Raw genomic sequence first — 27393 nt, 5'->3', positions numbered from 1 at the left:
TTGTCGTCTGTTGCCATTGTGAGGTCACTTGAGTAGGAAGTTTCTTTAAGTACCTGTGAGCAAATAGTGGTTAGCATTTGGATGCACAGTGGTTCACTATGAAGAGCCTGCATTGCATTACCCTCAAGATCAGATTCCCTTCTGTTGCACCTCAAAAATAGTGGTAGGCAGTCAACTATGATAGCTCCTAATACTTCTAATGTAAGGACCTTAATGCAGATCATTTTGGGGGACAAGATAACGTGGGATTAAGTAAAAAAAAAAAAAAAGAAAGAAAAGAAAAGAGACAAACAGTAACATAATACTTTGTGACAAATGTTTTGTGGGGTTCTTTTATATATTTTCTATTATTTTAAAAGTATTTTATTAGCATATACTATGTTTACATAATGGGTTTATTAGGAAATTCTTATACATATTCATAATGCATTTTAATCATATTCTCCTTCGCCTGCTAATTCCCCTCCTCTTCCCAGTTGCTCCACCTCCTGTCCCCCTTCAACTTCCATGTCTTTGTGTATGACCCAGTTAAGTTCAAGAGGGTTGTCTGCAGAGCATGGGCACCTCACTCATCAAACGTTAACCTTCTGTGTATCCTCAGGGAGGGTTGGGGCCCATCAGCACCTCCTTGTTCTGTGACAGGATCTAGATGGCCTAGTCTCTGTTTTGCAAATGGGAAGTAGAGGCCTGGAAAAGTAGCCCACTTCTTGATCCAAGTACCCAAGCTGTGCTTAGACCCCAAAGCCTGTGTCTTTCTCATGCAGCTTGCACGTTAAAGGTTGTATGATTGGAATAAGATATAAGGGGGAAATTCTCTTAGGATATTTTTCTTAGGAAAATTTATGGGAAACATTAAAGAGAATTCATTTTTTTGGCCATTTTTTTCTGTTTTGTTTGAAACCTACGGCCTGCTGTACGGCAGACAATCTTTTTATTATTGAGCTGTTTCCTGAGCCTTTTTTGTATCTTTTATATTTGAGACAGGGTCTTAGTACGTTGCCTGGGCTAGTCTTTAACTTACAATCCTCCTGTTGTAGCCTTCCAAATAGCTGGAATTACAGGTGTGGCCACCAGGTATGACTTATTATAATAATTTATAGAAGTTGTTTCACTAAATCCATGAAAGGTAGAAGGTACTGTTTGCTAACTTGTCACTGGGTCACAGCTAGTAAAGAGTAAAATAAGGACTCAAACTGTGCCTGCCCGCCCTTAAGCCCAGTGCTAGGCTTTACAGTTGAGGTGTCTCATGTGTGTTTTATAGTCTATGTAATACAGATGCCAGATGAATTTTCAAATAAGCAAATCTACCTGAGTATCCTCAATTTAGTCTACAAAGCATGTTCCAATGAACAGAGAAGCTATGTACATCACCCAACTACAAGACACATAGCACAAGCAAGTGTAGGTATACACAAGCATCCAAGTTTCTATCTATAAAACTAAAATGTTCATTTGTTGGATTGTGAGGTTAATTCCATAAAACTTTTTAATAAGTGTTTATTAAAGTCGAGAGTGGTAGCTCATGCCTGTAATTCTAGCACTTGGGAGACTCAGGTAAGAAGAATAAAGTGTTTAGCTGTGTTTGAGATTCTGCTTACTCTACGTGTGCAGTATTTTCGTGGATGCACACCCAATGCTGGCCTCTTGATTGCAGACCCATGAACACGCTGACTCTAATAGGCCAGTTCAGCTTCGCTGAAGTCCACTCCTGGGTGGTGTTCTGCCTGCCCGAAGTTCCTGAAAAGCCTCCAGCAGGAGAATGCACAACATTTTACTTCCAGAACACCTTTCTGGATACACAGCTAGAGTGTGTATACAGGTAAATCAAATTAATTACTTATTAACAAAATGTAGATACAACACCTAAGTTTTAACTTGTTTGAAGACAGAAATAATTTCAAAATAATGTAACTGAAAATCTATAATGTTCAACAGAAGCTATTAAACAAATAGACTTAATGAGTGTAAAAGTATTGTTAGAAAAATGAGTATGCAAAGATTAATATTTTTCAATAATATGTCTATATAAAATCTGTAGTAATGTCTGAATTATAAATATAATTGTGTACAGTTTTTCGAGGGAATGTTCTAAAGATGTCTGTTTATGCCATTAAATCTATAATGCCATTTAAGATGTGTCTGTTTTTCTGCCCTGATGATCTGTCAATGGAATGGGGTATTGCAGTCTTCGGTTTTCCTGTGTTGGGGCCACCTGTGAGTGTTCTTCTATTAGTATTTGTATGCTGAGACAGAGTACACCCATGTTCATTCAGCTCATATATGTTGTCCTCTTGACGGATTCTTCCTTTAATCAATATGAAGTTAGTTTTCTGATGTGTTCTGACTAGTTTGGGTTTAAAGTCTATTTTGCCAGATTTCAGAACTGTGACATCGGCTTGCCCTATTGCCTCATTTGCTCAGGATAAGTTTTACCTTCCTTTCACCCTACGGTGGCCTCTGCCTTTGATGGTGGCATATGGACTTTCGAGACAATCAGTAGACAGTTCCTGAACTTAAGTCCCCTCTGCTAGTCTGTGACTGGTGAATGGGAAGTTGAGAGAAATTTAGATTTATAACTGAAAAGTGTGTATTATTGCCTGCCCTGTCCTTTTGTTGATTTTGTAATATTTTTGGTGTTTTCCTCTTCTACTTAACTATCATTACTCAGAAGTGGTTTCTTCTTCGCTCTGGCGCATGTATGTATGTGTTTATCTTTCTCTTCATTTGGAGAAATCCTTCCAGGATCTTCTGTGAATTGACTTAATGATCATGACTTGTTTTTATTATGGGAAAAATTCTTGCCCATTCAATTTTGACTGATAGCTTTGCTGGAAATAATAGTCTGGGTTAGCACTTACTCTTTTTCAAAACTGGAAAATTCTAAGTTTTCTAGCTTTTTAAAGTTTCCCTTGAGAAATCTTCAGTTATCGATCAGTCTGCCTTTGTCTCTTGCCTCTTTCAGTGAATTTTCTTTGTTCTGAATATTTAGTGGCTTAACTGATATGACAAGGAGAAGTTCTTTCTGGCCTTGTCTGTTTGGCATTCTAACTGCCTTTGTATCTGTGTAGCCATTTCTTTGTCTCACTTAGGGAGGTTTTCTGCTATGAGTTTGTAGAGACTGTTTTCTATGTCTTTGAAAAATAATTAATTCTCATGATTCACAGATTTGAAATTTGCATTGTGTCCCAAATATCTGAAATATAGCTTAAACCTTATTAATATAGCCTTGTCCTTGGTGGGATGTTCTAATTCCTGAGATTACAAGTGTGCTTCATTTTTCCTAGCATGGGAAGTAGGGATTCCTAAAGAAAATTAAGGGTCCTGAGACTAGAAGTAGTGGCAATAGATGCTGTTCCTGAAAAATGATGAATATTTCTCAGTTTGGATACCAGATTTATTTTAAGAATAAAGCATACAGTAATACAGTTTATTCGTGTGATTACATTAAACAAAAACATACTTAAGTGTGCATGTGTGTATAAATAAGCAAGTATAAGTACATTTTATATGTGAGGTTAGATATTGGCAATATTAATGTCCACAAAGAAAAAGGTTGTAAATGAAGTACTTAAAAATTCTTATCTTAAGAGGTATATCTGTAATAGCACAGAATACATGTGCTTTGCCTTCATGATATATGCAGATCATGTAAAATCAAATGAAAACTAAACACTAGCTAAAATTATGTATTTATGGGGCCACTCATTCCTACAATTTTTCTTTAAAACTATATTGATTTTGTAGAAAAGGAGAAGGAGTTTTTAAATCGGACAACATTTCTACAATATCCATCCTAAAAGATGTGCTTTCTAAAGAAGCTACAAAAAGAAAAATTAATCTCAACATATCATACGGTAAGAAAAGGAAAAACATTCATTCATTTCAATTTTCTACAGTTATAAAAGCAATGTTTTTCACGAAAGCACCTTAACTAACTGTGCCTGACCAACTTCTTCTAGAGATAAATGAAGTGTCAGTCAAGCACACTTTAAAGCTAATCCACCCGAAGCTGGAGTATCAGTTGCTTCTGGCTAAGAAAGTGCAGTTAATTGATGCCCTAAAGGTGAGGCTGTGCATCAGTGGGTCATGAGCATTACTGTTAGCGCTGGCATTGCTAAAGTTATACTTTATAATACTAGATTAAAAGTTGACTGTTAAGGTGCTTCTTGTTCTTCTTCTTCTTTTTTTTTTTAAATAAGGAATTGCAGGTCCATGAGGGAAATACAAACTTTCTGATTCCAGAATATCGCTGTATTCTGGAAGAGGCAGACCACCTACAAGAAGAATACAAAAAGCAGCCTGCACATCTGGAAAGACTCTACGGTGAGTGGGGCTTTCTGGAGTAACATACGGTGCTTCTTTTTAGCAGTTGGTGGTGTTGTCATTGCTGTTTGGTTTGGGTGTCCTCTCTCTCTCTCTCTCTCTCTCTCTCTCAATCTTTTGCCAAAGAGTTGTGAAAGGAGCTTGGCAGAGATCACACCAGTCATGAGCCCGTGACAATCATCTTACTGTACAAAATATTTCTGTATTTTGCCAAGAAAGCCTTACCTCTTAAGGTTTTGGTTTTGGTTTGTTTTTTGTTTTGTTTTGTTTTGTTTTATTTTGTTTTGTTTTGTTTTTTTACTTTAAAAATGCAAGTAAGTGGGCTGGAGAGATGGCTCAGTGGTTAAGAGCTCTGACTGCTCTTCCAGAGGTTCTGAGTTCGGTTCCCAGCAACCACATGGTGGCTCACAACCATCTATACCTTCTACTGTTGTCTTCTGAGGTGCAGGTGTACATACAGATAGAACATTCAAAATAAATTACAAAAATCTTTAAAAAAATGCAAATAAGTGTGAAAATGGGATTATACTGTGAACATATGTATATAGACCCACACAAACTAGACATCCACACTGAATTTTTCACAGTGGATTTTCAGGTCCTGTTGCCATTGTAAAAATTAAATTCAGCATTTAATCTATTTAGGCAAAATTAACTGGGATATTTGTGTGACATTTAAGGTTGCAGTTTAAAACTTGTTTTACATTGGTGGTAAGAAGTTGGGTATGTTACAGATTGTACTGAAAGAAAGAAAAGATCAAGGGAAGTGAGGGCAGAGATGGAGGGAGGGAGAAAGGAAGAGATTGGGGAAAAAGGTTTTTTAGCAGTCTCTGTAAGACCTGTTGTGTGTAGCACACTACACCATCTTCCCTGAGATAGCCCACTGTTGCAACAGCTCTTTAAAGTTTGCCCTCACATAACTCGTCAGTGCAAAGCCATTGTTAGGATCTTGTGTCCCTCAACTGTATGCCTTCTGCCCTGTGCCATCATTACTTGGTATGCCCAGTCCGTACTGCTCCACGGACCTGCCTAAAGAGTTTATCATACACCTAAGGCTTTGTCACAAGTGAACAAAACAAATACCTTAGTGCTCAGTACATGGTGAGCACAGTACCTCTTTCACAATATCCCTCAAGTGATGATGTTGCAGATCCACCACCTCTCATCTGTGATCCCAAAATCCAGAAAGCCGCTTTGAAAACCAAAGTTTTACTTTTGTAAATTATTTACGAGCTCAGTGTCTTAATCTAATTGACTTAATAATGAAACCTGATTTAAATTGACATGAGGTTCTTATATTTCTGGAGACAGGGTTTCTCTGTGTAGCCTTGGCTGTCCTGGATTCACTTTGTAGAGGGCTGGCCTCGAATTCACATCGGTCCACCTGCTTCTACCTCCCTGAGTGCTGGGATTAAAGGTGTGTGCTACCATGCCTGGCTAGGAGTGAGTGTTTGTTTTTGTTTTTGTTTTTTCTTTCCCCCGGAGACAGGGTTTCTCTGTGTAGCCTTGGCTGTCCTGGACTCGCTTTGTAGACCAGGCTGGTCTGGAACTCATAGAGATCTGCCTCACCCACCGCTGTGTGCACTGCCACAACCTACTTCTAATCTTTTTTTTTTAATTCCACTTAGTGCAAATATTTACCTGTACATTTTATTGTAAAAGTATTGCCATTTTGTTATCCGATATTGCCACTCAGTCCCATCGTAAAAATACCCATGGTATTTTCCTTCCTTTCTTTCTTTTTTTTTTTTTAATTGCTAAAATACACTTTTCTCAAGGGTCTTGTATGATTGATTGACAACTTGAATTGTCCCTGTTTCACATGTGGAAAACTCAAAGGTGAACTAATTTTCCCCAGACCTGTGCACCCAGTAAACCCTTAGGTGGAGCGTGTTAGTTCAGTTGAAGCTCCCTGCGGAAGCAATCACTGATACAGTGTGACCCAACAGCAAGTCAAAATGGCGGGCGGTGCTGTGGCAGAATCAGCAGTTAGCAACGGTGGCTATGAAGCTTATTAAGTATTTCTGTCTTGAAAGTGCTTCAAGTCCTCCCTACACACACATTTATTTATTTATTTGTTTGTTTGTTTAATGTACATTGGTGTTTTACCGGCATGTGTGAGGGGGTCGGATCCCCTGGAGCGATCGTGAGCTGCCGTATGGGTGCTGGGAATTGAATTCTAGTCCTCTGGAAGACCAGCCAGTGCTCTTAGCCGCTGAGCCGTCTCTCCAGTCCCCACATTCCTTTTTTAAAGCAAGTCTTTTCTAGGCTTATATATGTTGAATGATGGAATTTCAGGTGATGGTAGATTACTAACTGCATTGTTCAAAGAACTAATCAATGACAGGAAATATCATTTTTCGTTATAGGTATGATTACTGATCTTTTCATAGATAAATTTAAGTTCAAAGGCACTAACGTAAAAACCAAAGTTCCTGTTCTATTGGAGATTCTTGACAGCTACGACCAGAACACATTGATTTCTTTCTTTGATGCAGCATGAAAGATAAACAAGGTAGGGGCTAAGCTAACAGTTGCAGTCTGTTTAACAATAACAACAAGAAAAAGGGTAAAGGAGAGCCACACTCTTAATATATAAAATATCTGTGGTAAATATATAAAATATCTGTGGTACAATAACTGTAAGTGGTGTTCTGACTTGCTGGAATTGTTGAGCAATGCAGACAATTTTATTTTTAAAACACAAGTAGAGTTAGGTGTGATGGCCAATGCCTGAATTCTTGGCACACAGGAGACTGAGGGGGGGGGGATTACTATGAGAGCAAGGACCTTCCATCCTACATAGTAAAGTCCAAGCCAGCCTGGGCTACAGCAAATGTCCAAACAAACCAACATAAGTGGAATGACTGTAGGAGCTGGGAATGACTTTTGGCAAGTGGTATTTTAATTTCTAAGTTGAGAACTGGAAAATAAAATATATTCAACCTTTTATAAGATACACGAAAGTGTGCCGACTTCATGCTCCATAATAAACTTAACCTTTATATTTACATTACTTGATCCCCCACTGTTCTGCAAGCTCATCAACCACTTAAGTGAAGCTGGTATTATCAAGACACCATATTGGTATTTTATGAGGCTAGGGCTAGCTCGTATCTGTACCCTACCAATTTATTTATTTATTTATTTATTTATTTATTTATTTATTTATTAGGATTTGGAATGGATTCGCACCCAGTTTCTCTCTTAGTTCGTGACATGATCCTCCTGCAATCTATGAAATACTTGGCTAAGTGCTATAGACTATGGCCAGAGGAGTAAGCAGCGCCTGCTTGGAGCAGAGGAACCCCAGATAGATGCCCTATATGTAACCAGAAGAGTGATGGCGTCTTAAGATTTTCCTGTACTGTAGTACCCAGGAAACCCTTTTTTATTATATATGCTGGGTAAAGACGACTTTCAATGACTAAACAGAAGTTTTAGTCATTCATTTCAGGGGAATATTGTATTGAACATTTTAAAATGCTCTAAAGATAATAGAAAATAAGCTGTCTTCTGTTGTCAAAAGGTAGTTATGACTTTTTCAGAAAATGATTACATTTTGTTACATTTTATATGCAGTTCTTAAATATTAAATGTAAACATTTAAGGCACATATACTTGGGTCTTTATTTTAATAAGGTTATTTTTTGTCTGATATTTTCTGTAGGTTGTCTTGGGACAACCAGGTCCTGTTTTTCCTTCTCTCTCTCTCTCTTGCTTTCTTTTCTTTCCTGTTTTTTTGTTTTGTTTTGTTTTTCACCACAGGATTTCTCTGTGTAGCCTTTGCTGTCCTGGAACTAGCTCTATTGACAAGGGTGGCCTCAAATTCACAGAGATCCACCTGCCTCTGTCTCCCGAATTGCTGGGATTAAAGGCATGGCCACCACCGCCGGGCTGTTTTTCTGATGAGCACTTTTTTTTTTTTTCCTTTTTTTGAGACAGCATCTCCATACATAACAGGCTTGAAACTAGCTGTGTGATCTTAGGTGCCTTGAACTTGGAGGTGGGAACTCTGGGATTAAAGGCATGCACCACCATGCACTTCATTTCTAAATGTAATATCTATTTGGGTCAGTGGGACTTCGTATTGTACTATTTGGATGTCACGACCAAGGATTAGCAAAATTAATGGACATTTGAATTTCTTGTAATACACTGCTTCGTTACGTGTTTTCATCAATAGCTCAAGCTGGCATTTTAAACTGATCACATCTTTATTAGAGGGGGAAAAGATTGCTGGAATGTCAGACATAGTGACACAGCCTTCAATCCCAGCAGTCCTGTGAGGCAGGCGGATGTCTGTGAGGTGTAGGACAATCCGGATTTATGAGACCCTGCCTCAAAAACAAACAACGAAAAAGGTGTACTGCAGAGGTGAAGCAAAACTAACCACCCCCACCAGAGTTGCCTGTGTGGCACGAGCAGCATCACCGAGAGGGCGGAGTGCTCGGCTGGGCTGCCTCGGAAGTGATCAGCTGGTGAGCCGAGTCGGTACGCTCTCCCTCCCAAGCGCCACCCCGCGGCTGGGGAGGTCGTCAGTCCCCTTAGCGGACCGGAACGCTGACAGGTCGGGGCCTTGAGGGCCTGTCGGGTCCGCCCAGCTAGCCCGGCGGGATCCTGGGCGCCGGGGGGGGTTACACACCCGCGGAGCGGCGGAGAATCGCCGGCGGCTGCCGCCCGCCCGCCCTGCCCTGCGCAGGCGCGTCCTCCGGCGCCCGCCCTGCCAGGTTCCCGTCGGGCCTCCGCTCGCGGCGCCCGGCGCGCCTGGTGACGTCGCGGGCCCCGGGCGCCCTCATTGGCCCATTTCAATAGTCGCGGGCTACTTGAACTGCGCGAACAGCCGGCGGCCGGCGCGCTGCTCGCGGCACCTGGGCTCGGCGCTCCTCCCGCCCGCAGCGCCTGCTTCGCGCGTCGGCCGCTACGGTCCCGCGCAGCCCGGGAGCTGCGGGCGCAGTGCAAGCTCGGCCGCCGCCGGATCCGGACCGCACCCGCGATGCCGGGCAGCTTGAGACAGCCGGGTCGCGAGGCGGGCTCGGCCCTGCTCTCGCTGCCGCAGGAAGACCAGGAGAATGTCAAGCCCGACAAGGTGGCGCCAGCCCAGCAGCCGCGGGCGCAGGCAGCGCTCAAGGCCGGGAACGCGCGGGGCCCCGCGCCGCAGCAGAGACTCAAGACTCGGCGGGTAAAAGGGCGCGAGGGTCGGTGCGAGGGCCGGGCGGGAGCGGGCCGGGGGTAGCAGCCGAGGGGGCCGGAGAGCATGCTGCGCTTTCTAGGGGAGCGGGGCTGCAGTCTGCGCGGTCCCGGGGTTTCTAGCACCAAATACCTCCACCAGCCCTGCCCGCTCGAGTCTGCTGCCCTTCAGCACTAGTGGCGGCGGCTTCCTAAAATGCCCGGGTTCGTACCAAGCGATGCCACCCGCGTGTCGACTTCGGCCAGCTGTGTGCCTTTCCCTCCACTTTTAAAGCCAGGCATTGCCATAGGATCCAGATCCCTTCCCCCTCACCATCTGCCTCACAGATAACTTCGGGGAAGGGTATAAAGTAGTATTCTGCTTGGTAAATTCCGCCATTTTAGCCAGACTTGCTGTTTTTGCTCCACCCTGGGATTAAAGTTGTCAATCAGTTCTTCCCCCTAAACTTAAGTCTTGATTGGTTTGTAATTCCAGTTTTACTTATAGCCTTTGTAGAAATGGCTGTGACAAATCAGTTTACTCTTTATCTTGGATTCCTCAAACTTACTTGTTTCAACTTTGCCTCATAAACTTTATTTTTCCCATAGAATAAAGAAGGCAAAATTCTATTAAAAAATTCCTCTTTAGGTTGCGCCTCTTAAGGACCTTCCTATAAACGATGAGCATGTCACTGCTGCTTCTTCCTGGAAAGCAAACAGTAAACAGCCTGCCTTCACCATTCATGTGGATGAAGCAGAAGAGACTGAGAAGCCGCCAGCTGAGCATAAAGGAACACAGTGTGAAGATGTCCTGGCTTTTAATGCAGCTGTCTCTTTACCTGGAGCAAGAAAACCACTGGTACCTCTCGATTATCCAATGGATGGTAGTTTTGGTAAGGTTTTTGCTTTTATTTTTACCATGTTTTCTTTTTCTTTCTTTCTTTTTTTTTTTTTTTCCCTAAACAGGGTTTCTCTGTGTATATTGGTTGTCCTGGAACTCACTCTGTAGACCAGGCTGACCTCTAACTCAGATCTGCTTGCCTCTGCCTGGTGTGTGGTGCTGGGGTATGCCACCACAACTCAGCGTTTGCTTTTTATTTTTAAGAGAGGATCTCAAGCTCAGGCTAAACTTGAACTCACATCATCCTGCCTCAGCCTCCCAAATTCTCAATTACAGGCCTGTGACACTGGGACAGTTAGCAAACTAAGAAATTAGTTACTTGATTGGGTTTTAAGTCTATCTTACCTGATCCTAACACTGAGTTAGAGTGTTAGAAAAGGTAGAAAGTTTATCAGATCTCATGGCTAACACTTAGAAGCCCTGACCTACAAAAGGACTCAAATCCTTAACAGGCAGGCAGGGAACTGCAAAATTAAATCAGTTTTAATTTGGTCTTAAATGTGTGTCTTAATCTGACTATAAGCTGCTTGACTTGAAGAACAGCTTTCTGTTCTGCGAACGACTCCTGAGTGCTACTTGAGCATTTTATCCGCCAGTCCTTTAAATCAACTGGGCTGCTCATCAGATTGCAGGTCAGACACTGACCCCGGTAGAAAGTAGAGTAGCTGCTGTAGACATCTCTGCTGTTGGCATCTGTCACTCTTTTTATGGTATGTGCTGGTACATGTGACGTGGAGACCAGACGTGTACTTGACTTTGGGATATCTTCAACCACCTTTCCATTTCTTGATAAAAGGCCGCTCGTTGGAGCTCGCTGATTTGGCTCAGTGGCCATCAAGTTCCAGCAGTCTACTTGTGCTCGACCTCATTGCCTTCCCTAGTCTTAGGGAAACATATGCCAGCCACCACAGGCAGCTTGTGCGTGGTACTGAGAATACAACCCATATCTTCATGCCTGTGCAGCAGACACTGCACTAGGCCATCTCCCCACCCCTTTAGTTCTACATGCGGGGAAAGGAGGATATGGAAGTAACTTACTGCACAACATTTAATTTTGTTTTAATCTCAAGTTTTCTTTATCTCAAAAGATGTTCATGCCCATAATAGCACTCAGGAGGCTGAGGCGAGACTGCCAGCCTAGGCTACAGAATGAACTTCAGGCCAGCCTTGCCTATAGAATGAGACCAAACACCAAGTCACTTACAGATCACAATTAGTCTGTTTGAACATGGTGTAACAAACTGGGTATCTTTACTAACATTTGTTAACAATATGCCATTTACCTGATTCTAGTTACTCCCTGGTTTTCAGCCTGTGGGCTCTCCAATATCTTAAGACAAAAGATTATTTTGAAACTTTGATGTTAAGTACTCTGTCCTAATAAGAACCACTGTGGCGCCTACTCCTCGTGTGGAAGATATTTGAAGGCAATTATCAGTCCTTTTAGTCTATTGCTACACGCGTATATGTATTTCTTAGAATAAGATTATCCTAAAAGTGCCCACAAGCTGAATGTGGTACTTCAGAAATACTAAAACCAGAATAAAATATTGTTTGTTGCTTTGTCATTAGGATCTTTTGAGTTGGAAGAGATAAATACTTTGGCTTTAATATCATACACAGAATCACCACATGCTATGGATATGTCTATTGTCATAGAAGACGAAAAGCCAGTGAGTGTTAATGAAGTACCTGACTATCATGAAGATATTCACACGTACCTTAGGGAAATGGAGGTAAGGCTCTGTTCATTAAAAATGGCTAAATGAAATTGAGAGGATAATGTTGATGCCTGCTAATTATTAGTGAGTCACTCTTATACTACTCTTATAGTGTATATTAATAGCATCTGTGTAAAGTAATTCAGTTATAGTTTTAACACTACTGAGTTTTTTTCAGGTTAAATGTAAACCTAAAGTGGGTTATATGAAGAAACAGCCCGACATCACTAACAGTATGCGGGCCATCCTCGTGGACTGGCTAGTTGAAGTGGGAGAAGAATATAAACTACAGAATGAGACCTTGCATTTGGCTGTGAACTACATTGATCGGTTCCTCTCCTCCATGTCTGTGTTAAGAGGAAAGCTTCAGCTTGTGGGCACTGCTGCTATGCTGCTAGCTTCGTAAGTCCAGCTAAAGTCATCACTTATTACCCTGTTCCCCATTTATATTTTATTGGGTGTTTTGCCTGCTGAGGCCAGAAGACGGCATCAGGTCCCCTGAGTTTGGTGTTAAAAGTTTTAAGAGCCACCATGTGGGTGCTAGGAATTGAAGCGGGGTCCCAGCCAGTTGTCTAACCATTGTCATCTCTCCAACACCCACATTATATATTATAGTGAAGGGAATAATTGTGATTCCCAACTCTAACATTTTAACACAACTTTAGGAAGGACTGTAGGATTGCTTCTGAGAGTAGAGGGTGAAACTTGTTTTCTAATCTAGAACATAAAGCTTTCTAGTCTGTATTTCATGTGCCTTGAATGAACATAGACCAGTCACATTTCAGCAGACTAGATCACAAAAAGTGTTCTTCTGCAATAAAGTACTTTCTGGAGTATAAACACTGTCTTTTTTCCATCAGGACATAAAAATGACATTTAAAAGTAAGACATTTATTTTCTTGAGACTTTAGGTTATCTAAATTTTCAGCTGCTCTATTGTTCCCATTTTGGAAAGCTTACACATCATCAGTTCTTTCCTTTGGCTGTATGTAGGAGGCAAATCAGAAACCCCTCACTGATTTGGGCCTTATAACTCGCTCATCTCAACTGTCAATGGAAATGTGGTTGATGAAAGTGAGTCTTGAGTCTGTGCAGTCTAAGTTTAGGTTAAGACAAAACATTTTGAAAAAAACTCACAACTTACTTCTTTTGTTATAGAAAGTTTGAAGAAATATACCCCCCAGAAGTAGCAGAGTTTGTGTATATTACAGACGATACCTATTCCAAGAAGCAGGTTCTGAGAATGGAGCACCTAGTATTGAAAGTCCTTGCTTTTGACTTAGCTGCGCCAACAGTAAATCAGTTTCTTACACAATACTTTCTGCACCAGCAGCCTGCAAACTGCAAAGTTGAAAGCTTAGCAATGGTAAGCTCATTTTATGGGATTTTTTTTTTTTAAGGTTGTAATTAGGGGCAAGCCCTGGTTTCATTGGACAGCACTGCTTAAGAGATTAAGTATTTTTGGACAGTTAAATGTTTAATACACAGAAAACCTATAACTAGCCAAAGATAGGTAATACACTATTGGCTCTCTGTATCTGTGGGTTCTGTGCTTACGGAATCAACCAATGGGCATTAGAAGTAATTGCCTATGTACTTGATAAAAGGCAGCCATATACGTAGTGTCTATTTATTGGGTACTACAAGTAATGTAGTGACAGTCTAGGTATATAGCACTAGTTTGTATGAAAATGGCATACCTTATATACATGAAGGACTTAAGTATCTGGTGTCCATGGGAGGGTCAGAGTTCTCTCTCCAGAGGAGAGTTTCCCTGTGGATTCTCAGGGATGACCATGTCAGAGAAGCATTAAATAGCGGTTTACAGAGCACCTACTAGTGTTTTAAGTTATGAGGGCGGAGAAATCGAAGATGAGAATGGAACAAAAATACTGGAATAATTTTACCAGGGCTGATACAGAACCAGTGAGTAATCAAAGATGGTAAAAACAGGCCAGGAGGTAGGGAGTTTAAATTTGAGTCTTAGAAAAGCTTTGTTTGTTTTTCATTTCAGTTTTTGGGAGAATTGAGTTTGATAGATGCTGACCCATACCTCAAGTATTTGCCATCACTTATTGCTGGCGCTGCCTTTCATTTAGCGCTCTATACAGTCACAGGACAAAGCTGGGTACGTATGCCTTCACAGTATTGGTGCCGGTTTGGTTTGGGCAGAAAGCTGAGCCATAAACTTGCATTTGAAAGCTCTGCTTAAAGAATCTGGGCCATTCACCTGCTGCTAGCAGGGGAAGGAGTCAAGCAGTCAAAATAAAAGATGGAGATAAAACATGTTAAAGATTTTAGTGCCAACATTAAATCAACTGTGAGCTCATTGGTCAGGGCTTGTGCTGTTATTAAGACTCTGCTTGTCTCTTCTTGTAGCCGGAGTCATTGGTACAAAAGACTGGATATACCCTGGAAAGTCTTAAGCCTTGTCTCATGGACCTTCACCAGACCTACCTCAAAGCACCACAGCATGCCCAACAATCAATAAGGGAAAAGTACAAACATTCAAAGTAAGAATCACATTCTTTATTCTTTCTTTATTAAAGAGTCTGGGAATCTACCACAGCTGCCTCAGTAAATAGCAGATAATAAGTCATGTGTTGGGAAGCTGCTGTACCTGATTTTTCTGATTATTCCTGGGTAAGGAAATAGGTCGTATATACATGTTCTCAGTGTCAAATGATTCTAAATTCATCAGTCTAATCAAATAGAAATAGCATTGTTCCAGTCTTGGGGTACATAAATTGTTCTGTGTTCACTAAAAAGTTTTTTTTTTTTTATCTCTACTTAACAGATATCATGGTGTTTCTCTTCTCAACCCGCCAGAGACACTAAATGTGTAAGAGTGAAAAGACTGCCTTTGTTTAAAATGGGAGTCCTCACAGTTCACGCTGTACAGTTTTTATTTTGGATTTTAATTTCACAATCATTTCTCAATGTAGATGGTATAGCCACAACAAATTATGGTATCCATTGCTTTTTAAATGGTTTTAATTTGTATATTTTTTTGTACATGTATCTATCTTAGATATTTGGCTAATTTTAATTGGTTTGTTAACATTGGTGCTGTCAGGATAATAAGAATAAATTGATTTGGAAATCTTTGCAAGTCAAAGTTAATTTGAGATAAAAGTAAGAATGATAATGTCACTTAAAAAGTTAACTTGGTGGGGTAGTGAAGGCTTTCTAATATTTTAAGCAACTGACCCAAACTGCTGACTTGGTCCTAAAATAATAAAACTAGACCAAATCTATTTACAGTATAGCAGAGATCCCCTTGCTCATTAAGCATATGTTGCAGTAGTTTATGGAAGTATTTTATTTATCAACTCTTACAAATGGGCTGGGACGCTTTTGTGTAACAGAAAAGCTGCCCAGAAAATTTATTCAAAGCATAATGTTAAAGACAGAACAATTTATCAAAAAGTTCGGCTTTTATAATGGATTTTCAAATAAAATAGCATTGAATAAATACCCTTTTGTTAAGTTTTATATATATATATACATACATACATACAAAATGCCATTTTAGTTAGCAGTTCTCTTCTTTTTCCTCCTCTTCACTTGACTTTTAGTTGGTGCCTTTTCTTTTGCACTGGTGGTCTGAGCTCTGTGAAATAAGTAATATAACAGCTTACTGTACCCGACTGAATCCTGGACTGGATCACTGGAACTCTGAAATGTACCCCATTTTATAGGTTCTGTTTTTAATATATATTTAAAAGAAACAGAAATCTATTACCTTATTTTCTTTGGATTCTTCTCTGGTTCCAAAATGATCATTTCTTCTTCTTCACTATCTGATAGCACTATAGGGGCACCTTTAAGAAAATACCAAAAAAGTATAATGCTCTCATTTCCAAGCTAAGACTGTTCAAGCTACACTGCCTGGAGGCAATGTTTTCTGTAAGCTTTTTCCCAGAGGACTCTGTAGATCAGAATGATCTAGTTATTACTACCAGGGTTGACCATGAAAAAAAAAATGTAGAAAACTGCTCTGTTTGCCCATTTTTGTCTTAAACGTTAATTATATATGTTTGTGTATGTGTGTGTGTGTAAATAAAGTGTGCAAATTAACCCCATGCCAATTTGGCTGGTTGTGTATTTTTATCTCAAAGTTCTTTGTTCACTTGATTTAGAAAGGCTCTACCGGGGCTGGAGAGATGGCTCAGAGGTTGAGAACAATGGCTGTTCTTCCAAAGGTCCTGAGTTCAATTCCCAGCAACCACATGGTGGTTCATAGCTATCCATCATGAGGTCTGGTGCCCTCTTCTGGCCTACTGGCACATATGCAGTCAGATAGTTACCATCTCCATCCTAGTTCTCTTAGGCCCACTTTCATTACTTATGATTAAACCAACTGGATACAATGAATGGTAAAGGATTCCATATGAAAAAAATGCACCCATTTACCCATAAACCAATATTGTTCCCATGTCAAAACACATTAACTACCAACAGAAGGGAAACAATTCCCTTCTACGAAGGCAGATAGAATGTACATGGTTTTTAATTATTCTCATTTCAATTTGTATCCCGACTGGCCCCTTCCCTCATCTCCCTCCCTCTTCTCCCCTAGTTCACTGATAGGGGAGGACCTCCTCTTCTTTTTGACCCTAGCCTATCAGGACTGGTTGCACGGTCTTCCTCTGTGGCCTGGCACTGAGTTCATGCCAGAGAAAGCCCCTGTTCCCTTTACTAGGGGCTGAAAAGTTCTTAAAAGAATCACCATCCCCTGTTCTCTTCCAGAGCACATATTGCTCTAGTAAAGAATCTTGTGTTCAGGTCCCAGCACCCACACAGGGCAACTCACAATCACCTGCAGCTCCAGGTACGACGCCTGATTCTTGCCTTCAAGGGCACTCATGTAGTACATATTCAATTTACATAAAGAGCATGTACTGCTTCAAAAGAACCATGGTGCATTTCCTGACCCCTACATTTGGGCTGCTCACAGCCTCCTGGGACTCCAAGTTCCTCTGACCTCCATATGCATGCTCTGGTATACATGTGCACATATACACTAAATAAATGTAAAATGTTGATAAAAATCTTTCTGTAGCTTTTAGAACACAACAGTTAAGACCTTTCTGGGAGCCTTTAAAGCTTCCCATGTTCAATTCTGTACCCTAAAATGAATGTGACCATATTTATTTAAAATTCAGTCTCAAGACAAGCCACGTTTCAAACAATAGATAAACAGCAGTAGCTGTTACCCTGGTACATAAATAACATTTCTTACCACAGAAAATTCTACTGAGCAGTACTGTGTCATAGTTTGCTCTAAACTTATGTGTGCATCTGTGTAAGTACATATGTGTGCTGGTTCCCAGAGTCCAGAAGAGTGTCAGTTCCCTTGGAGCTGGAATTGCAGAGGACTGTGAACAAACCAGTGGGAGCACTGGGATCCAAACTTCGGTTATCATGATTGAGCATTGTCTCCACAGCTGAACCACCTCTCCGGCCCACGATGAGTTTTTAGAAAATTGTTTGAGAGTATCACTATCATTTACGTGCCAAAGCATACCACCACTTCACAAAAATAAAGATTCTTTTAGAACTGGTATTAATATTTGTTAGCCTCAATCAATTAAAATTTAATTTTAATCCCAAAATATTTAGTTTTCCAAAGGAGGAAACATCCCTATGTATGATCTACAATTTCTATACAGACACCTCTTCACATACGTACAAGTTTCTAGATATCTCAATTGTAGCTGTCTCTGTAATACACATTCAAAGCTAAAATCATCACCTACCTTGGCTCCCAATATCAGAAACTTCTTCGGTGTCCATCTTTGTATCATCAAGAATGACAGCTTCATCAATGCTACCTTCCTCCTCCTCTTCCTTCTCGGACTCTTCAAGGTCACCCCAGGAGTTTTCTATTCCATCACCAATCTGGGCAGTTCCAGGAGTCCACAGCACAGGTTTGGAAACACTTCACAAGTTAAGAAACCTTAACCCTGCTATTTAATAACTACTAAAGTTGACCTTTTGGTCAAGTTCTCTTGTAAGACTGCTTCCAAGTGTAAATAAAACTTCATTATGGACTGCTGAGTGTCATAACTGATCATCATCAATAACCACCTTTACAGCAATCTGGTAATGAATCACTTCAAGATTATTATTGCATAAAGAAACTTAGTGACATCATTAATATTGAAGTACCGTTTCTTTAAGGGAAATGAATGCCGGAATTTTGTTTGCATTTTCTTAGAATGGAAATGTTAGAACAGAACCCAGGGCCTTCCACATAGCTAGAAAACTGCAGGAACCAATGAGCTACATCCCCCAGCTCTAAGTTGGTTCTTAAAATAGGAAAATGTATGGTTTTCAGAGATAACCAACTGAAGCTAGATGTTACATTATCAACTTAATGTCATATTTTTCTCTTATAGTAAGATTTCCTCCAAAACAAATTTCAATACGTACATATCCTTAATAAAGAAAAAAAAAACAAAAACAAAAAAAAAACAAATGCTATTCATCTTGTTACTGTAAAAACCATCCAATAAAGATACACTTCTGTAGGAGGTTCTGCTTCTGCAATAATTTCGTCTGCTTTTTCTTCTATGTTGGATGTATCGATGGGGGCCTTCTCCATTTTAAATGCTGTGATCCTTTGATTTGCTATAGACTCTGCAAAGCCAAACTTTCCACCTTCTTTCCTGTAGTTAGGTTTTGGTAGTGATTGTTTTGGAGATAACCAGTAAGAAAAGACAAGAGAGAAAAAATTTTACTATTTTGTCTTTGGTAGATAAGAAATAGACTTAGGTCATGGTGGTACATATCTTTAATCCCAGTGCTTAGGGAGGGCAAGGCAGGCGGATCACTGTGAGTTTGAGGCCAGCCTAGTCTACAAAGTGAGTCCAGGAAGATCAAGGCTACACAAAGAAAACCTGTTTTGAAAAATCAAAAAAGGAAAAAGAAGAAAAAAACTTCACTAGATCTAAGCTTTAACTGTGAACTTAACACAGCCTAGAGTCACTTGAGAAGGGAGGCCCTATCAGACCAGACTGGCATAGCTGTGGAGGAGTATCTTGACTGTTAATTATGAAAGAGGGCTCAGAGGGCACCATTCCCTGGGCAGGTGGGTCCTGGGCTGTATAAGAACTGTAGTTAAGCATGAGCCAGCACTCAGCATTCCTCTGGTGTCTGCTTACGTCATTGGCTGAGTGAGCTCCCTCGTTGGAGGTAACACTACATGGACTAGCAAGGAGGCCCTGCTCCAGATTCCTCACTGGCAGACTGATCTGGCAGTGTAAGCCAAGTAAGTCCTTTCCTCCCCTAAGTTGCTCTGGTCAGTTTATCATGGCAGCATGAATCACACTAGAACACTACCATAGTTATCAGCGTCACCACGATTCTTTTCTGAAGCCCTGCTGCACGCGTACTGGCTACTTGAAGGACATTTTCTAGCCCTCAAGTCAGCTGTAGAAGAAGGCACCAGCCTCCCACAGGACAAGAAAGGACAATGACGTGCCGGCCGTTGTTGCTTAAGGTGACAAGAAGTAGAGCCGTGAACCAGCATGTTGGCTCTTTCTATTAATGTAAGGTATTGCACTCTTCTTTCATAAGAGCACGTTAACGATAAAGAAAGCACTTCTGTGACTTTTTAGTCAACTAAATACTAGCATACCCAACTGAGATTAACTAAAGCTCAAATACGAAACCATACGGCCACCCTTGTGTGAGAAAACTCCTAGAAAACATGGCTTTAAAGAGCCCATAGTTTTAAAACCTTCAACTCACCTGGCCTTCTGGTCGTTTTCCAAAGCTCTCTGGATCAGCTCTGTAATCTCTGCCACTTTCACACCAGCTATTTTACTGCATCTCAGAACCTGTGTGTAAATGTGGGCTGTTAGACAACAAACAGCTTTTTCTAATGATCCCAAAACCATGACATGAATTTTCTACCATTACAATTTAAGCACTTCTTTTTCAAATATGAAATCAAGGCACAGTAAATATAATTAAGACAAAATATGAAAATACTAGAGACACCAGGTAAAATGTGCTCAGAAATGCAAACTTCCTTTCTATGTCAGTAATCCACAGAAAAAGGAATTAATCGTGGTTGCAACACTAGTACCAATGGTGCTGGTGAAAATAATGGAGATAATGTTCACTGAGCACTTTGTATCCCAGACGCCTATAATCTGCCTTTATTTATTTATCCTCCAATCCCTTCTACAGTGCCAGCAATAAAATCATTCTCCAACGTACAGATGAAGGTGCTGAGACCTAGAGATGAGTCATCCACCCAAAGACTACACAGCTCAGCTTCAAATGAACTAAAACCACTCTCTACCACTTGATGCTTACAACAGAGGCGGCAGCCTCCGTGCGCATCACTGACAAGTGTATCCAAATTCCAAAAGTGAAACTTATTTTTCTCTTAATTTCTACATTTAATGCTTAAAAAAAAAGCAATACGAATCTTTCTTCACAGGTTCATTGTCAGGTCGCAGAACAGCAGTTCTCAACCTGTGAGTTACAATCCCTTTGGGGGTCAAATGACCCTTTCAAAGGGGTCACATAACAGATATCCTACATATTAAATCTATTTATTACAGTCTATAACAGCAGCAAATTTAGAGTATCAATGAAATAGTGTTATTCATTGTGGTTGGGGTCACCACAACATGAGGAACTGCGTTAAAGGGTCGAAGCATTGGGAAGTTGAGAACCCTTGTCCTAGAAGGACAGATATGGGGTGGGGGCAAAGAAAGGATATACCTCATGGCCACCTGTCAGAGTGTAATGACTACACTGAAACCCGATTCTAACTAGACTTAGTCATCTAAAGTACCTTTGTGGCTTTTGGTTAAAAGGTAATTTTAAACAACAAAATAGCAGTAAAACATCTGGAAAAAGACCTCACAGGGAAGCTTGTCAGAGCACTCACCTGGTCTTTGAGCAGCATTATCCCTCCACTAGACTGAATAGTACAAAGTTCTCGATGCTTATTCATGGCAATCACCAGCAAGCCATCCATCACTCGTTCTTCTCGCTCATTGGGGTCCACCAATAAATATGTTCTGAAACAAATGATAAATTGTCCTGAACATATCTGAAGCTGAGTGCTGTTTCTAGGAGAATGGCTTTTGCTGTAAGTTCACATTCAAAGTCAACACTGAAGGATCTGAGTCACTTTAAATAATTTCATTTACATATGAAATGTATGTTTCTCTGGCCATTACAATGAAGCCATGTTAAGTTCAGACTGAAGCTGAAATAACACATAACCAAATACGTACAGCATCTCTTTGATTAAATGACTTCTGGCTTATTAATAAAGACTTAGCTAACATGAATTTGGTTCATTTTAAAGTGTCACCGAGACCCTGCCCTCCAAGTTCTAGAGTCGGCTGCTGATGGCACAGAAGGGCTGCCCGTCTCTGCAGTGTCCTCTGCCTGGCAGGCACATGGGTACCGAGTTACTGAGGGTGTAAAGATACTCAGTGCAAATAAATAAAATGGAAACTGTTGAATAATTGTTAAAACACTGGTATATAATAAGATGAAAAAATACATCTGTAAAGTGAAATATAAAAATTTTTAAGTTGTTTGTTTTTATTTTGTTTTCAGACAGGACCCATTATATTTCTGAGTTTTGAATAGAGGTTGCTATGGAGCCCAGGTTAACCTGAAAGCCACTGAGCTCTTCCTGTTTCAGCCTCTCCATCCTGATTGTCACACTTGCTATTTTTTCCTTTCACCTGTTAATTTGACTATTGGAAATTTTTAAGTTACATTTATGGAGTATACATCTTATTTTACTAGATAACATTTAATCCATTTTCCTTATATACAATCAGCTACAACTATAAGTTGAAATCTTTTCTCTAGTTCTTATGCACAAAATTCTCTTCTTTACTGAATGGGTAAGAATCAAGCTTCACTTAGAAGCACATTCTGTGGATATAGAAGCCTCCCCATTTTATACTGTGAGAGTTTAGCAAAGAAGTGTGAAGGAAAAGGCTAGACAGCTGAAGGAAACAAGTTTCATCATTTTCCCTAGAAAGTGCTCCTAGAACTAATCTGTCTAATACGCTTCATATACCAATGTTTATTAATCAACAGAAGCTGTTAACCCACCTTCTCTTTGTCTAGCTCAATGATGGTAGATGCTACCATGCCACATTAAAGCCTTACTTTTTGTTTTTGTGAGACAGGGATTTCCTGTGTACCCTTGGCTGTCCTGGACTTGATTTGTATATTGGGCTGGATTTGAACTCTCAGAGAGCCTCCTGCCTCTGCCTCCCAAGTGCCAGGATTAAAGGTGTGCACCACCACTCCTGGCAAAGTCTTACTTTCTAAGTATGCTGTAAGCAGAAAAACAATGGGAAGTATATTCATAACAGCTGAATTTTGTCACTTCTATTAAAAATAAATCCTTACAAACACAGAAAGAAACTAGTAGACGCTCTCTGCGTATCTGAACAGAGCAATAAAGTTCCTGCTTGGGGCTGATGCAGCTCAGTTGGCAGATTGTTACAAAGCCCTGAGTCCATCCCCAGCACCATATAAACCAGGCACGGCAACACACACCTGTAACCCCAGCACTTGGGAATTGTGGGCTGGAGGATCAGAAGTTCAAAGTCAGCTCAGCTACAGAGAGGCCTGAGGTCCAAGCTCTTGTTTCAAATAAATAGAATCCAGTTTCCAGGGATGCTCACATTTCAGCCCATGACGTTAACACTTACCCTTGCTGGAAGAAAGCAAAGCTGACACAAATGGGCATGTGGTGGATGCTCAGAGGCACAGGGTCACGCTCCTCAGGGGTGTACTGTTTCAGAAGAAAAGGCCAAGTGAGGAACAGTACGAAACAAAATCACCTTGAGAGCCAACACTAAGATATGCACTGTTTAATAGTGAGTACATAAATAATGACTTTCATGGTTACCTGTATGACTCTGACAACTGTGTTCCAACTTAATTTTTATGATGAGGAAACACCAATCTTAGGTCTAATCTTCGTAAGGTATAGACTGCTGTTACATAGGAGTCCTTGAAATTCTCAGGATAAGGCTAAAACTTCCTTATGCCCTCCTTCCTCTGTAGCACTGTGCACCATTCTTGCCTCCAAGCCTTCATATTCTGCTTTAGCAAAGTGCCTCAAAAGAACATTATCATGGTTCTCTTTGCAGCTCAAACAGTATACTTTCATTATTCTAGCATGTAATATATATAAATCAAAACTGACCTACCTGGCAAAAAAGAGGACAGGATGGACCACTGGTTCTCACAGTGATCCCTGGATCAGCATCAGAACTGTCCGGACTCTCTTCGAGTTAGACGTATAAGTTTTTAGGTTCTACCTCTACCCTCCTCTACAAGCAGAGCCTAGCTGTATGTTGGTAACAAGCCCTCCCGGTGTTTCTGATGAACTTGTATCACCTGCTTTGCTTAATGAACAAAGAGCTGAAGAAGTATGTAAATCTGGTGTAGGTACTGTGAGCGGGCCTCTCATGATGACCCTAAACAGAAACCAACCATTTCCTCTACTAGTCAATCCAAAGAAAGAGTCACAGCTCTATTTCAGTAAACCAACTGGGTCATGTTATTATTGACAGACATTTCTGTAAGGGAACTTGAGATTTCAGGTGCAATTTTGACCATTTGCAATTTTTGTCTCATGAACAAAATAACAGAATAGATGTAAATGGCATCTGCCACTTGCCTCCACTGCTAACTATCTGTCTGCTCATTTAGGATACCCATTCGCTCATAGGGAGACTTCCCGTTTGAACGTTGGAAGCTTACCACTGTTACTTCCTCTCCCTGGACAGAGACATCAGGTCTTCGGAAGTGACACAAGGCTACAACTGCAGCGATGCTGGCAGCATCAATAATATTTCCATCATGATTTAATAAATGTAGGTCTACACGGATCTGCCAAACCTGAAGGTGAATTTAAGATTAAAATAAATCCTGATCATGACCAGTGGCTATAGGGAAATAAATACTGGATACAAGTTTTTTGTTTTGTTTTGTTTTTTTGTTTGTTTAGTTAAAGCATCCAGTTAATTCTTAAGTGCAGTAAAAAAAATGCACTTAATTTTAAGAAAAACAAACACCCGAAATACTAATAGTTAACTTTGCTATGTGAGTCATTTGGGAACATAAAAATATGTAAACAAACGAAATCATTCCAACATTTGAAACCTAACTATGTTTTATAAAATGTTTATTTTTATTTCACATGTATGCATATTTGTGCATGTATGCACCATACTCATGTCTTGGTGCCCCAGAAGACGAGTTAGATCCTCTGGAGCTAGAGTTACAGATGGCGGTGAACCCAGATTCTCTGCAATCTCTCCAGTCTCCCTAATTACATTTGAATCAACGGTATTCACTGTTAAAAATTCTCAGCATATTCCCCACCTTTTCACCAGCAACAACACAGAGAGATTCGGTGTCTATACACTTTGAATTTCTCAGACATCTTTCCAAGAGTCGATTCAGCTTCACCAAGAGATCTGACTGCCTATGGAAACAAGAATGAACTAATGTCATAAACTACAACTATGAGTGGTAAAATAACAGTTCACTGTTGGTAAGTTCTTCTATGGCTAAAGCAGCTTTAAAAAGAGTGAGATAGATACCTGCCAGGTTCGAAAGCTGGAGCAGCCATCTGAGAAAGCTCAAGGTTAAAAAACAGAATACCTTCTGTTGCCCTATTGAGTTTTGGAGACACAAGTTCACAGGAAACCTGCCCAAGAACTCTGTAAAAATAAAGGTACAAAGCAGTCAACTAAATATACTTCCTTTTCAATCAAAATCTAAAAAAGACAAAAATCAATCCTAAATAACACACTGATTTAAGAGACGGAAATTACATACAGAATGTAGTAGACTGGGGCCAGCAAAACTGCATCCACACACACAATCATGGAGATACACAATAACAATAAACATTTTTTTTTAACTGTAAGGAGATTTCATGCAGAAATCTACAAAAATATTGGTATACCTAAAAGGATGACAGAAAGGAAATTTATTTCATACATCACTTGAGAATAAAAGGGAAACAGGCTCAGTAATGACAAGATAGCTACACTCATATTAGAATGTGATACATGTAGTTAACAAACTGTGTATGATCAATGCTAGGTGCCTACATGATTTATAAGTCATGAAGTACAATGATAGTCATTCGGCAGAAAGGACTTACGGTTAAAAGTGACAGTGTGACCACAACACTAAATCATTAAACATATTTCTCCTCAGATAAAAGAAGACACGTTTGGACTTTTGAGCTGCTCAGTATACAACCGAGTAAGCGTGTTGTAATTTTCACACCTCCTGTTGCATTATCTGAATCCTTGAATCCTGTTACCTTGTTTTCCCCAGTTCTACAATACAGCATCCATAATCCGTTCCGAACGTGATCTTGATGTTCCTGTAATCATAGGTCTGCCTGCCATCCAGCCGCTGCAAGCAAACATCATTTATTCTTTTAACAAGCAGCAACTGTGTCTGCCTGATCCTGGGCCCCAACGCCCCTGCCACTGAATGCTGGTGTAAAATACTGGCCCGTGACTGGGAGAATGGGCAGAACCACGCGAGTCCACGCCACGGGCCGAACTGACAATGAATCCACCGGCCACCGGCGTCCACCCCGCGGGCAGCCCCAGTCTACACACAAAGCCACCGAGCGCACGCCGCGGGCCTCGCACCTTCTTCTCCTCAATGGCGCGGAGCAGGAAGCGGCGCTCGCAGTTGGAGAGCGGCGTTTCCTTCATAGTGTTGGGCCACGCCGAGGCAGAACACAACCGAGACAACTTCGCACGCCGGCTTCTTCCCGGCGCAGAGAACTGACGTCACCCGCGCCCGCCCAAAGGCTCGGGGGCGCGGTGTGGGCGGGGCTAGAGGTCCGGAACTGCCGCCGCCGGAGGAGCTGTGGAGCTAGTCTTCGAGAAGTTCACGGTGGGATCGCAGAGATCATCGTCTGCAGAACGATCATAGTCGTTCTTTTTTGAGACGTTTCAGGTCGTCCCCTCAGTTCGTAAAATAGAAAGATAGGAAAATATCACTTGAGAAAAAACCCTTTTTTCAGATGCTCTGAAGACAGCGCAGGATAGAGTCTTCCAGGCATCTCACTAAGTGGTCTTGAGCCTGCATCCAGGCCTGGAGACATGGCTTAGAGTTAACAATTGGTCTTCCAGAAGATCTGAGTTACCAAACCCGGTGCCCACATGGGGCACTGTGCAACCATCTCGCACTCCAGCGTCTGGGTCCTACTCACTCTTCTGGCCTGCAAGGATACCATGAACATATTCATAAACACACAGAGCCATGAACTCATACCTAAGTGTGGGCATACTGTTTTAGCTATTTTCTTTAGGCTCCTGTATCTACCACCGTTCCAATCCTCTACCCTAACACATCCAACTCTCCAACACTAGGCAGGCAAGAAAGAAGGTTAGAGGGAAGGGCGGGGGGGGGGGGACGTGGATCTCTTTAGACTGCTTCCTGCCTATTAGTGACATGGGGTTTCTATGGGCAAGTCCAATCTTCTTTTTCAGAATATCCGGCAGTCCAGCAAACGAGCGATGGGAAACGCAGCACAGCTGTGGGGAGACAACAGCTGCCGCAGGCCCTCTCAGCGCTCTCGTTTATACTCTTTCCAGAGTTCCCAGAATTAAACTATCTGCAGCTGACAAAAACCATGCCCCTCCATGAGCACAAGAGCTGTGAGTCATCTGAAGCAGCCCCATATCCCACACCTGGGATCAAAACAAAAATATATTCACATAACCGTTTTTGTTGTTGTTGTTGTTGTTTGTTTGTTTGTTTTTTAGGAAATCACAAGTCTCTCTCACTACATTTTCTCTGTTAGTCTAAAAATGGCCTTTTCTCTAACATTAACAAAATATATATAGTAAGAACAATTATGACAACCATCAAGTAAGAATTTTATTTACAATGTTCAGTTCATATGTATTTGACAACCTTGGAGAAATTGCTCCCATATCTGTCCTATTCTCGTGAGTCCAAAGTTCTGTACGTAAATCACTTTCTTACCATTCCTTGCATTTACCAACCTAAAAACATCTTTTTGGAGCCTAAAACATTTTTTAGATCACAAAAACTTAAGCATTTGTGTCTTTTAAAAATTATTTTTATTTTCTGTACATTGGAGTCTTGAGTGCATGTGTCTGTGTGGGGTTGTCTGATTCCCTGGAACAGGAATTACAGATACTTGTGAGCTGCCATGTAGGTGCTGGAAATTGAACCCAGGTCCTCTGGAAGAGCAGTCAG

General features: G+C 40.9%; 3 protein-coding genes across 4 annotated transcripts in view; 2 read left to right on the top strand and 1 right to left on the bottom strand.

The window, feature by feature from the left end:
• Nucleotides 1-7941, top strand: part of Bbs7 (Bardet-Biedl syndrome 7) — a 39246-nt gene extending 31305 nt beyond the window's left edge. Inside the window, exons 15-20 of the mRNA XM_021655154.2 lie at nt 1655-1819; nt 3745-3854; nt 3960-4063; nt 4200-4323; nt 6693-6838; nt 7499-7941. Of these exons, the coding sequence (XP_021510829.1) occupies nt 1655-1819; nt 3745-3854; nt 3960-4063; nt 4200-4323; nt 6693-6826 (637 nt within the window). The 3' untranslated portion in view covers nt 6827-6838; nt 7499-7941. The remainder of the gene's footprint in view (nt 1-1654; nt 1820-3744; nt 3855-3959; nt 4064-4199; nt 4324-6692; nt 6839-7498) is intronic.
• Nucleotides 7942-9189: 1248 nt separating this feature from the next.
• Ccna2 (cyclin A2) lies at nt 9190-15591 on the top strand. 2 transcript variants are annotated; one of them, XM_021655157.2, is made up of 8 exons: nt 9190-9505; nt 10142-10385; nt 12017-12129; nt 12293-12516; nt 13273-13480; nt 14129-14242; nt 14494-14627; nt 14912-15591. In XM_021655157.2, the coding sequence occupies exons 1-8, from the start codon at nt 9320-9322 to the stop codon at nt 14958-14960; spliced, it is 1272 nt and encodes a 423-aa protein (XP_021510832.1). In that variant the 5' UTR covers nt 9190-9319; the 3' UTR covers nt 14961-15591. The 2 variants fall into 2 exon arrangements, with proteins under 2 accessions (XP_021510832.1, XP_021510831.1); XM_021655156.2 differs by having other exon boundaries at nt 11966-12129.
• Exosc9 (exosome component 9) lies at nt 15419-25945 on the bottom strand. The gene is made up of 12 exons (XM_021655158.2): nt 25809-25945; nt 25469-25563; nt 24735-24854; nt 24514-24616; nt 23890-24027; nt 22830-22912; nt 21029-21161; nt 19873-19961; nt 18642-18788; nt 17877-18058; nt 15860-15938; nt 15419-15727 (listed from the first exon to the last, which is right to left on the bottom strand). The coding sequence occupies exons 1-12, from the start codon at nt 25872-25874 to the stop codon at nt 15646-15648; spliced, it is 1317 nt and encodes a 438-aa protein (XP_021510833.1). The 5' UTR covers nt 25875-25945; the 3' UTR covers nt 15419-15645.
• Nucleotides 25946-27393: the final 1448 nt, after the last annotated feature.

Source organism: Meriones unguiculatus, chromosome 2 (assembly GCF_030254825.1).
Source record: "Meriones unguiculatus strain TT.TT164.6M chromosome 2, Bangor_MerUng_6.1, whole genome shotgun sequence".
Classification (NCBI taxonomy): domain Eukaryota; kingdom Metazoa; phylum Chordata; class Mammalia; order Rodentia; family Muridae; genus Meriones; species Meriones unguiculatus.
This window is presented reverse-complemented; position numbering and strand designations above follow the sequence as displayed.

Coding starts and splice junctions, on each gene's coding strand:
- Ccna2 (XM_021655156.2), top strand. CDS start 9,320: ATGCCGGGCAGCTTGAGACAGCCGGGTCGCGAGGCGGGCTCGGCCCTG. Junction 12,517..13,272: donor GCTGCTATGCTGCTAGCTTC/GTAAGTCCAGCT, acceptor CTTTTGTTATAG/AAAGTTTGAAGAAATATACC. Junction 14,243..14,493: donor CAGTCACAGGACAAAGCTGG/GTACGTATGCCT, acceptor CTCTTCTTGTAG/CCGGAGTCATTGGTACAAAA.
- Exosc9 (XM_021655158.2), bottom strand. CDS start 25,874: ATGAAGGAAACGCCGCTCTCCAACTGCGAGCGCCGCTTCCTGCTCCGC. Junction 24,028..24,513: donor GTGTTGTTGCTGGTGAAAAG/GTGGGGAATATG, acceptor ATTCACCTTCAG/GTTTGGCAGATCCGTGTAGA. Junction 22,913..23,889: donor AGGGAGAGGAAGTAACAGTG/GTAAGCTTCCAA, acceptor CTTCTGAAACAG/TACACCCCTGAGGAGCGTGA.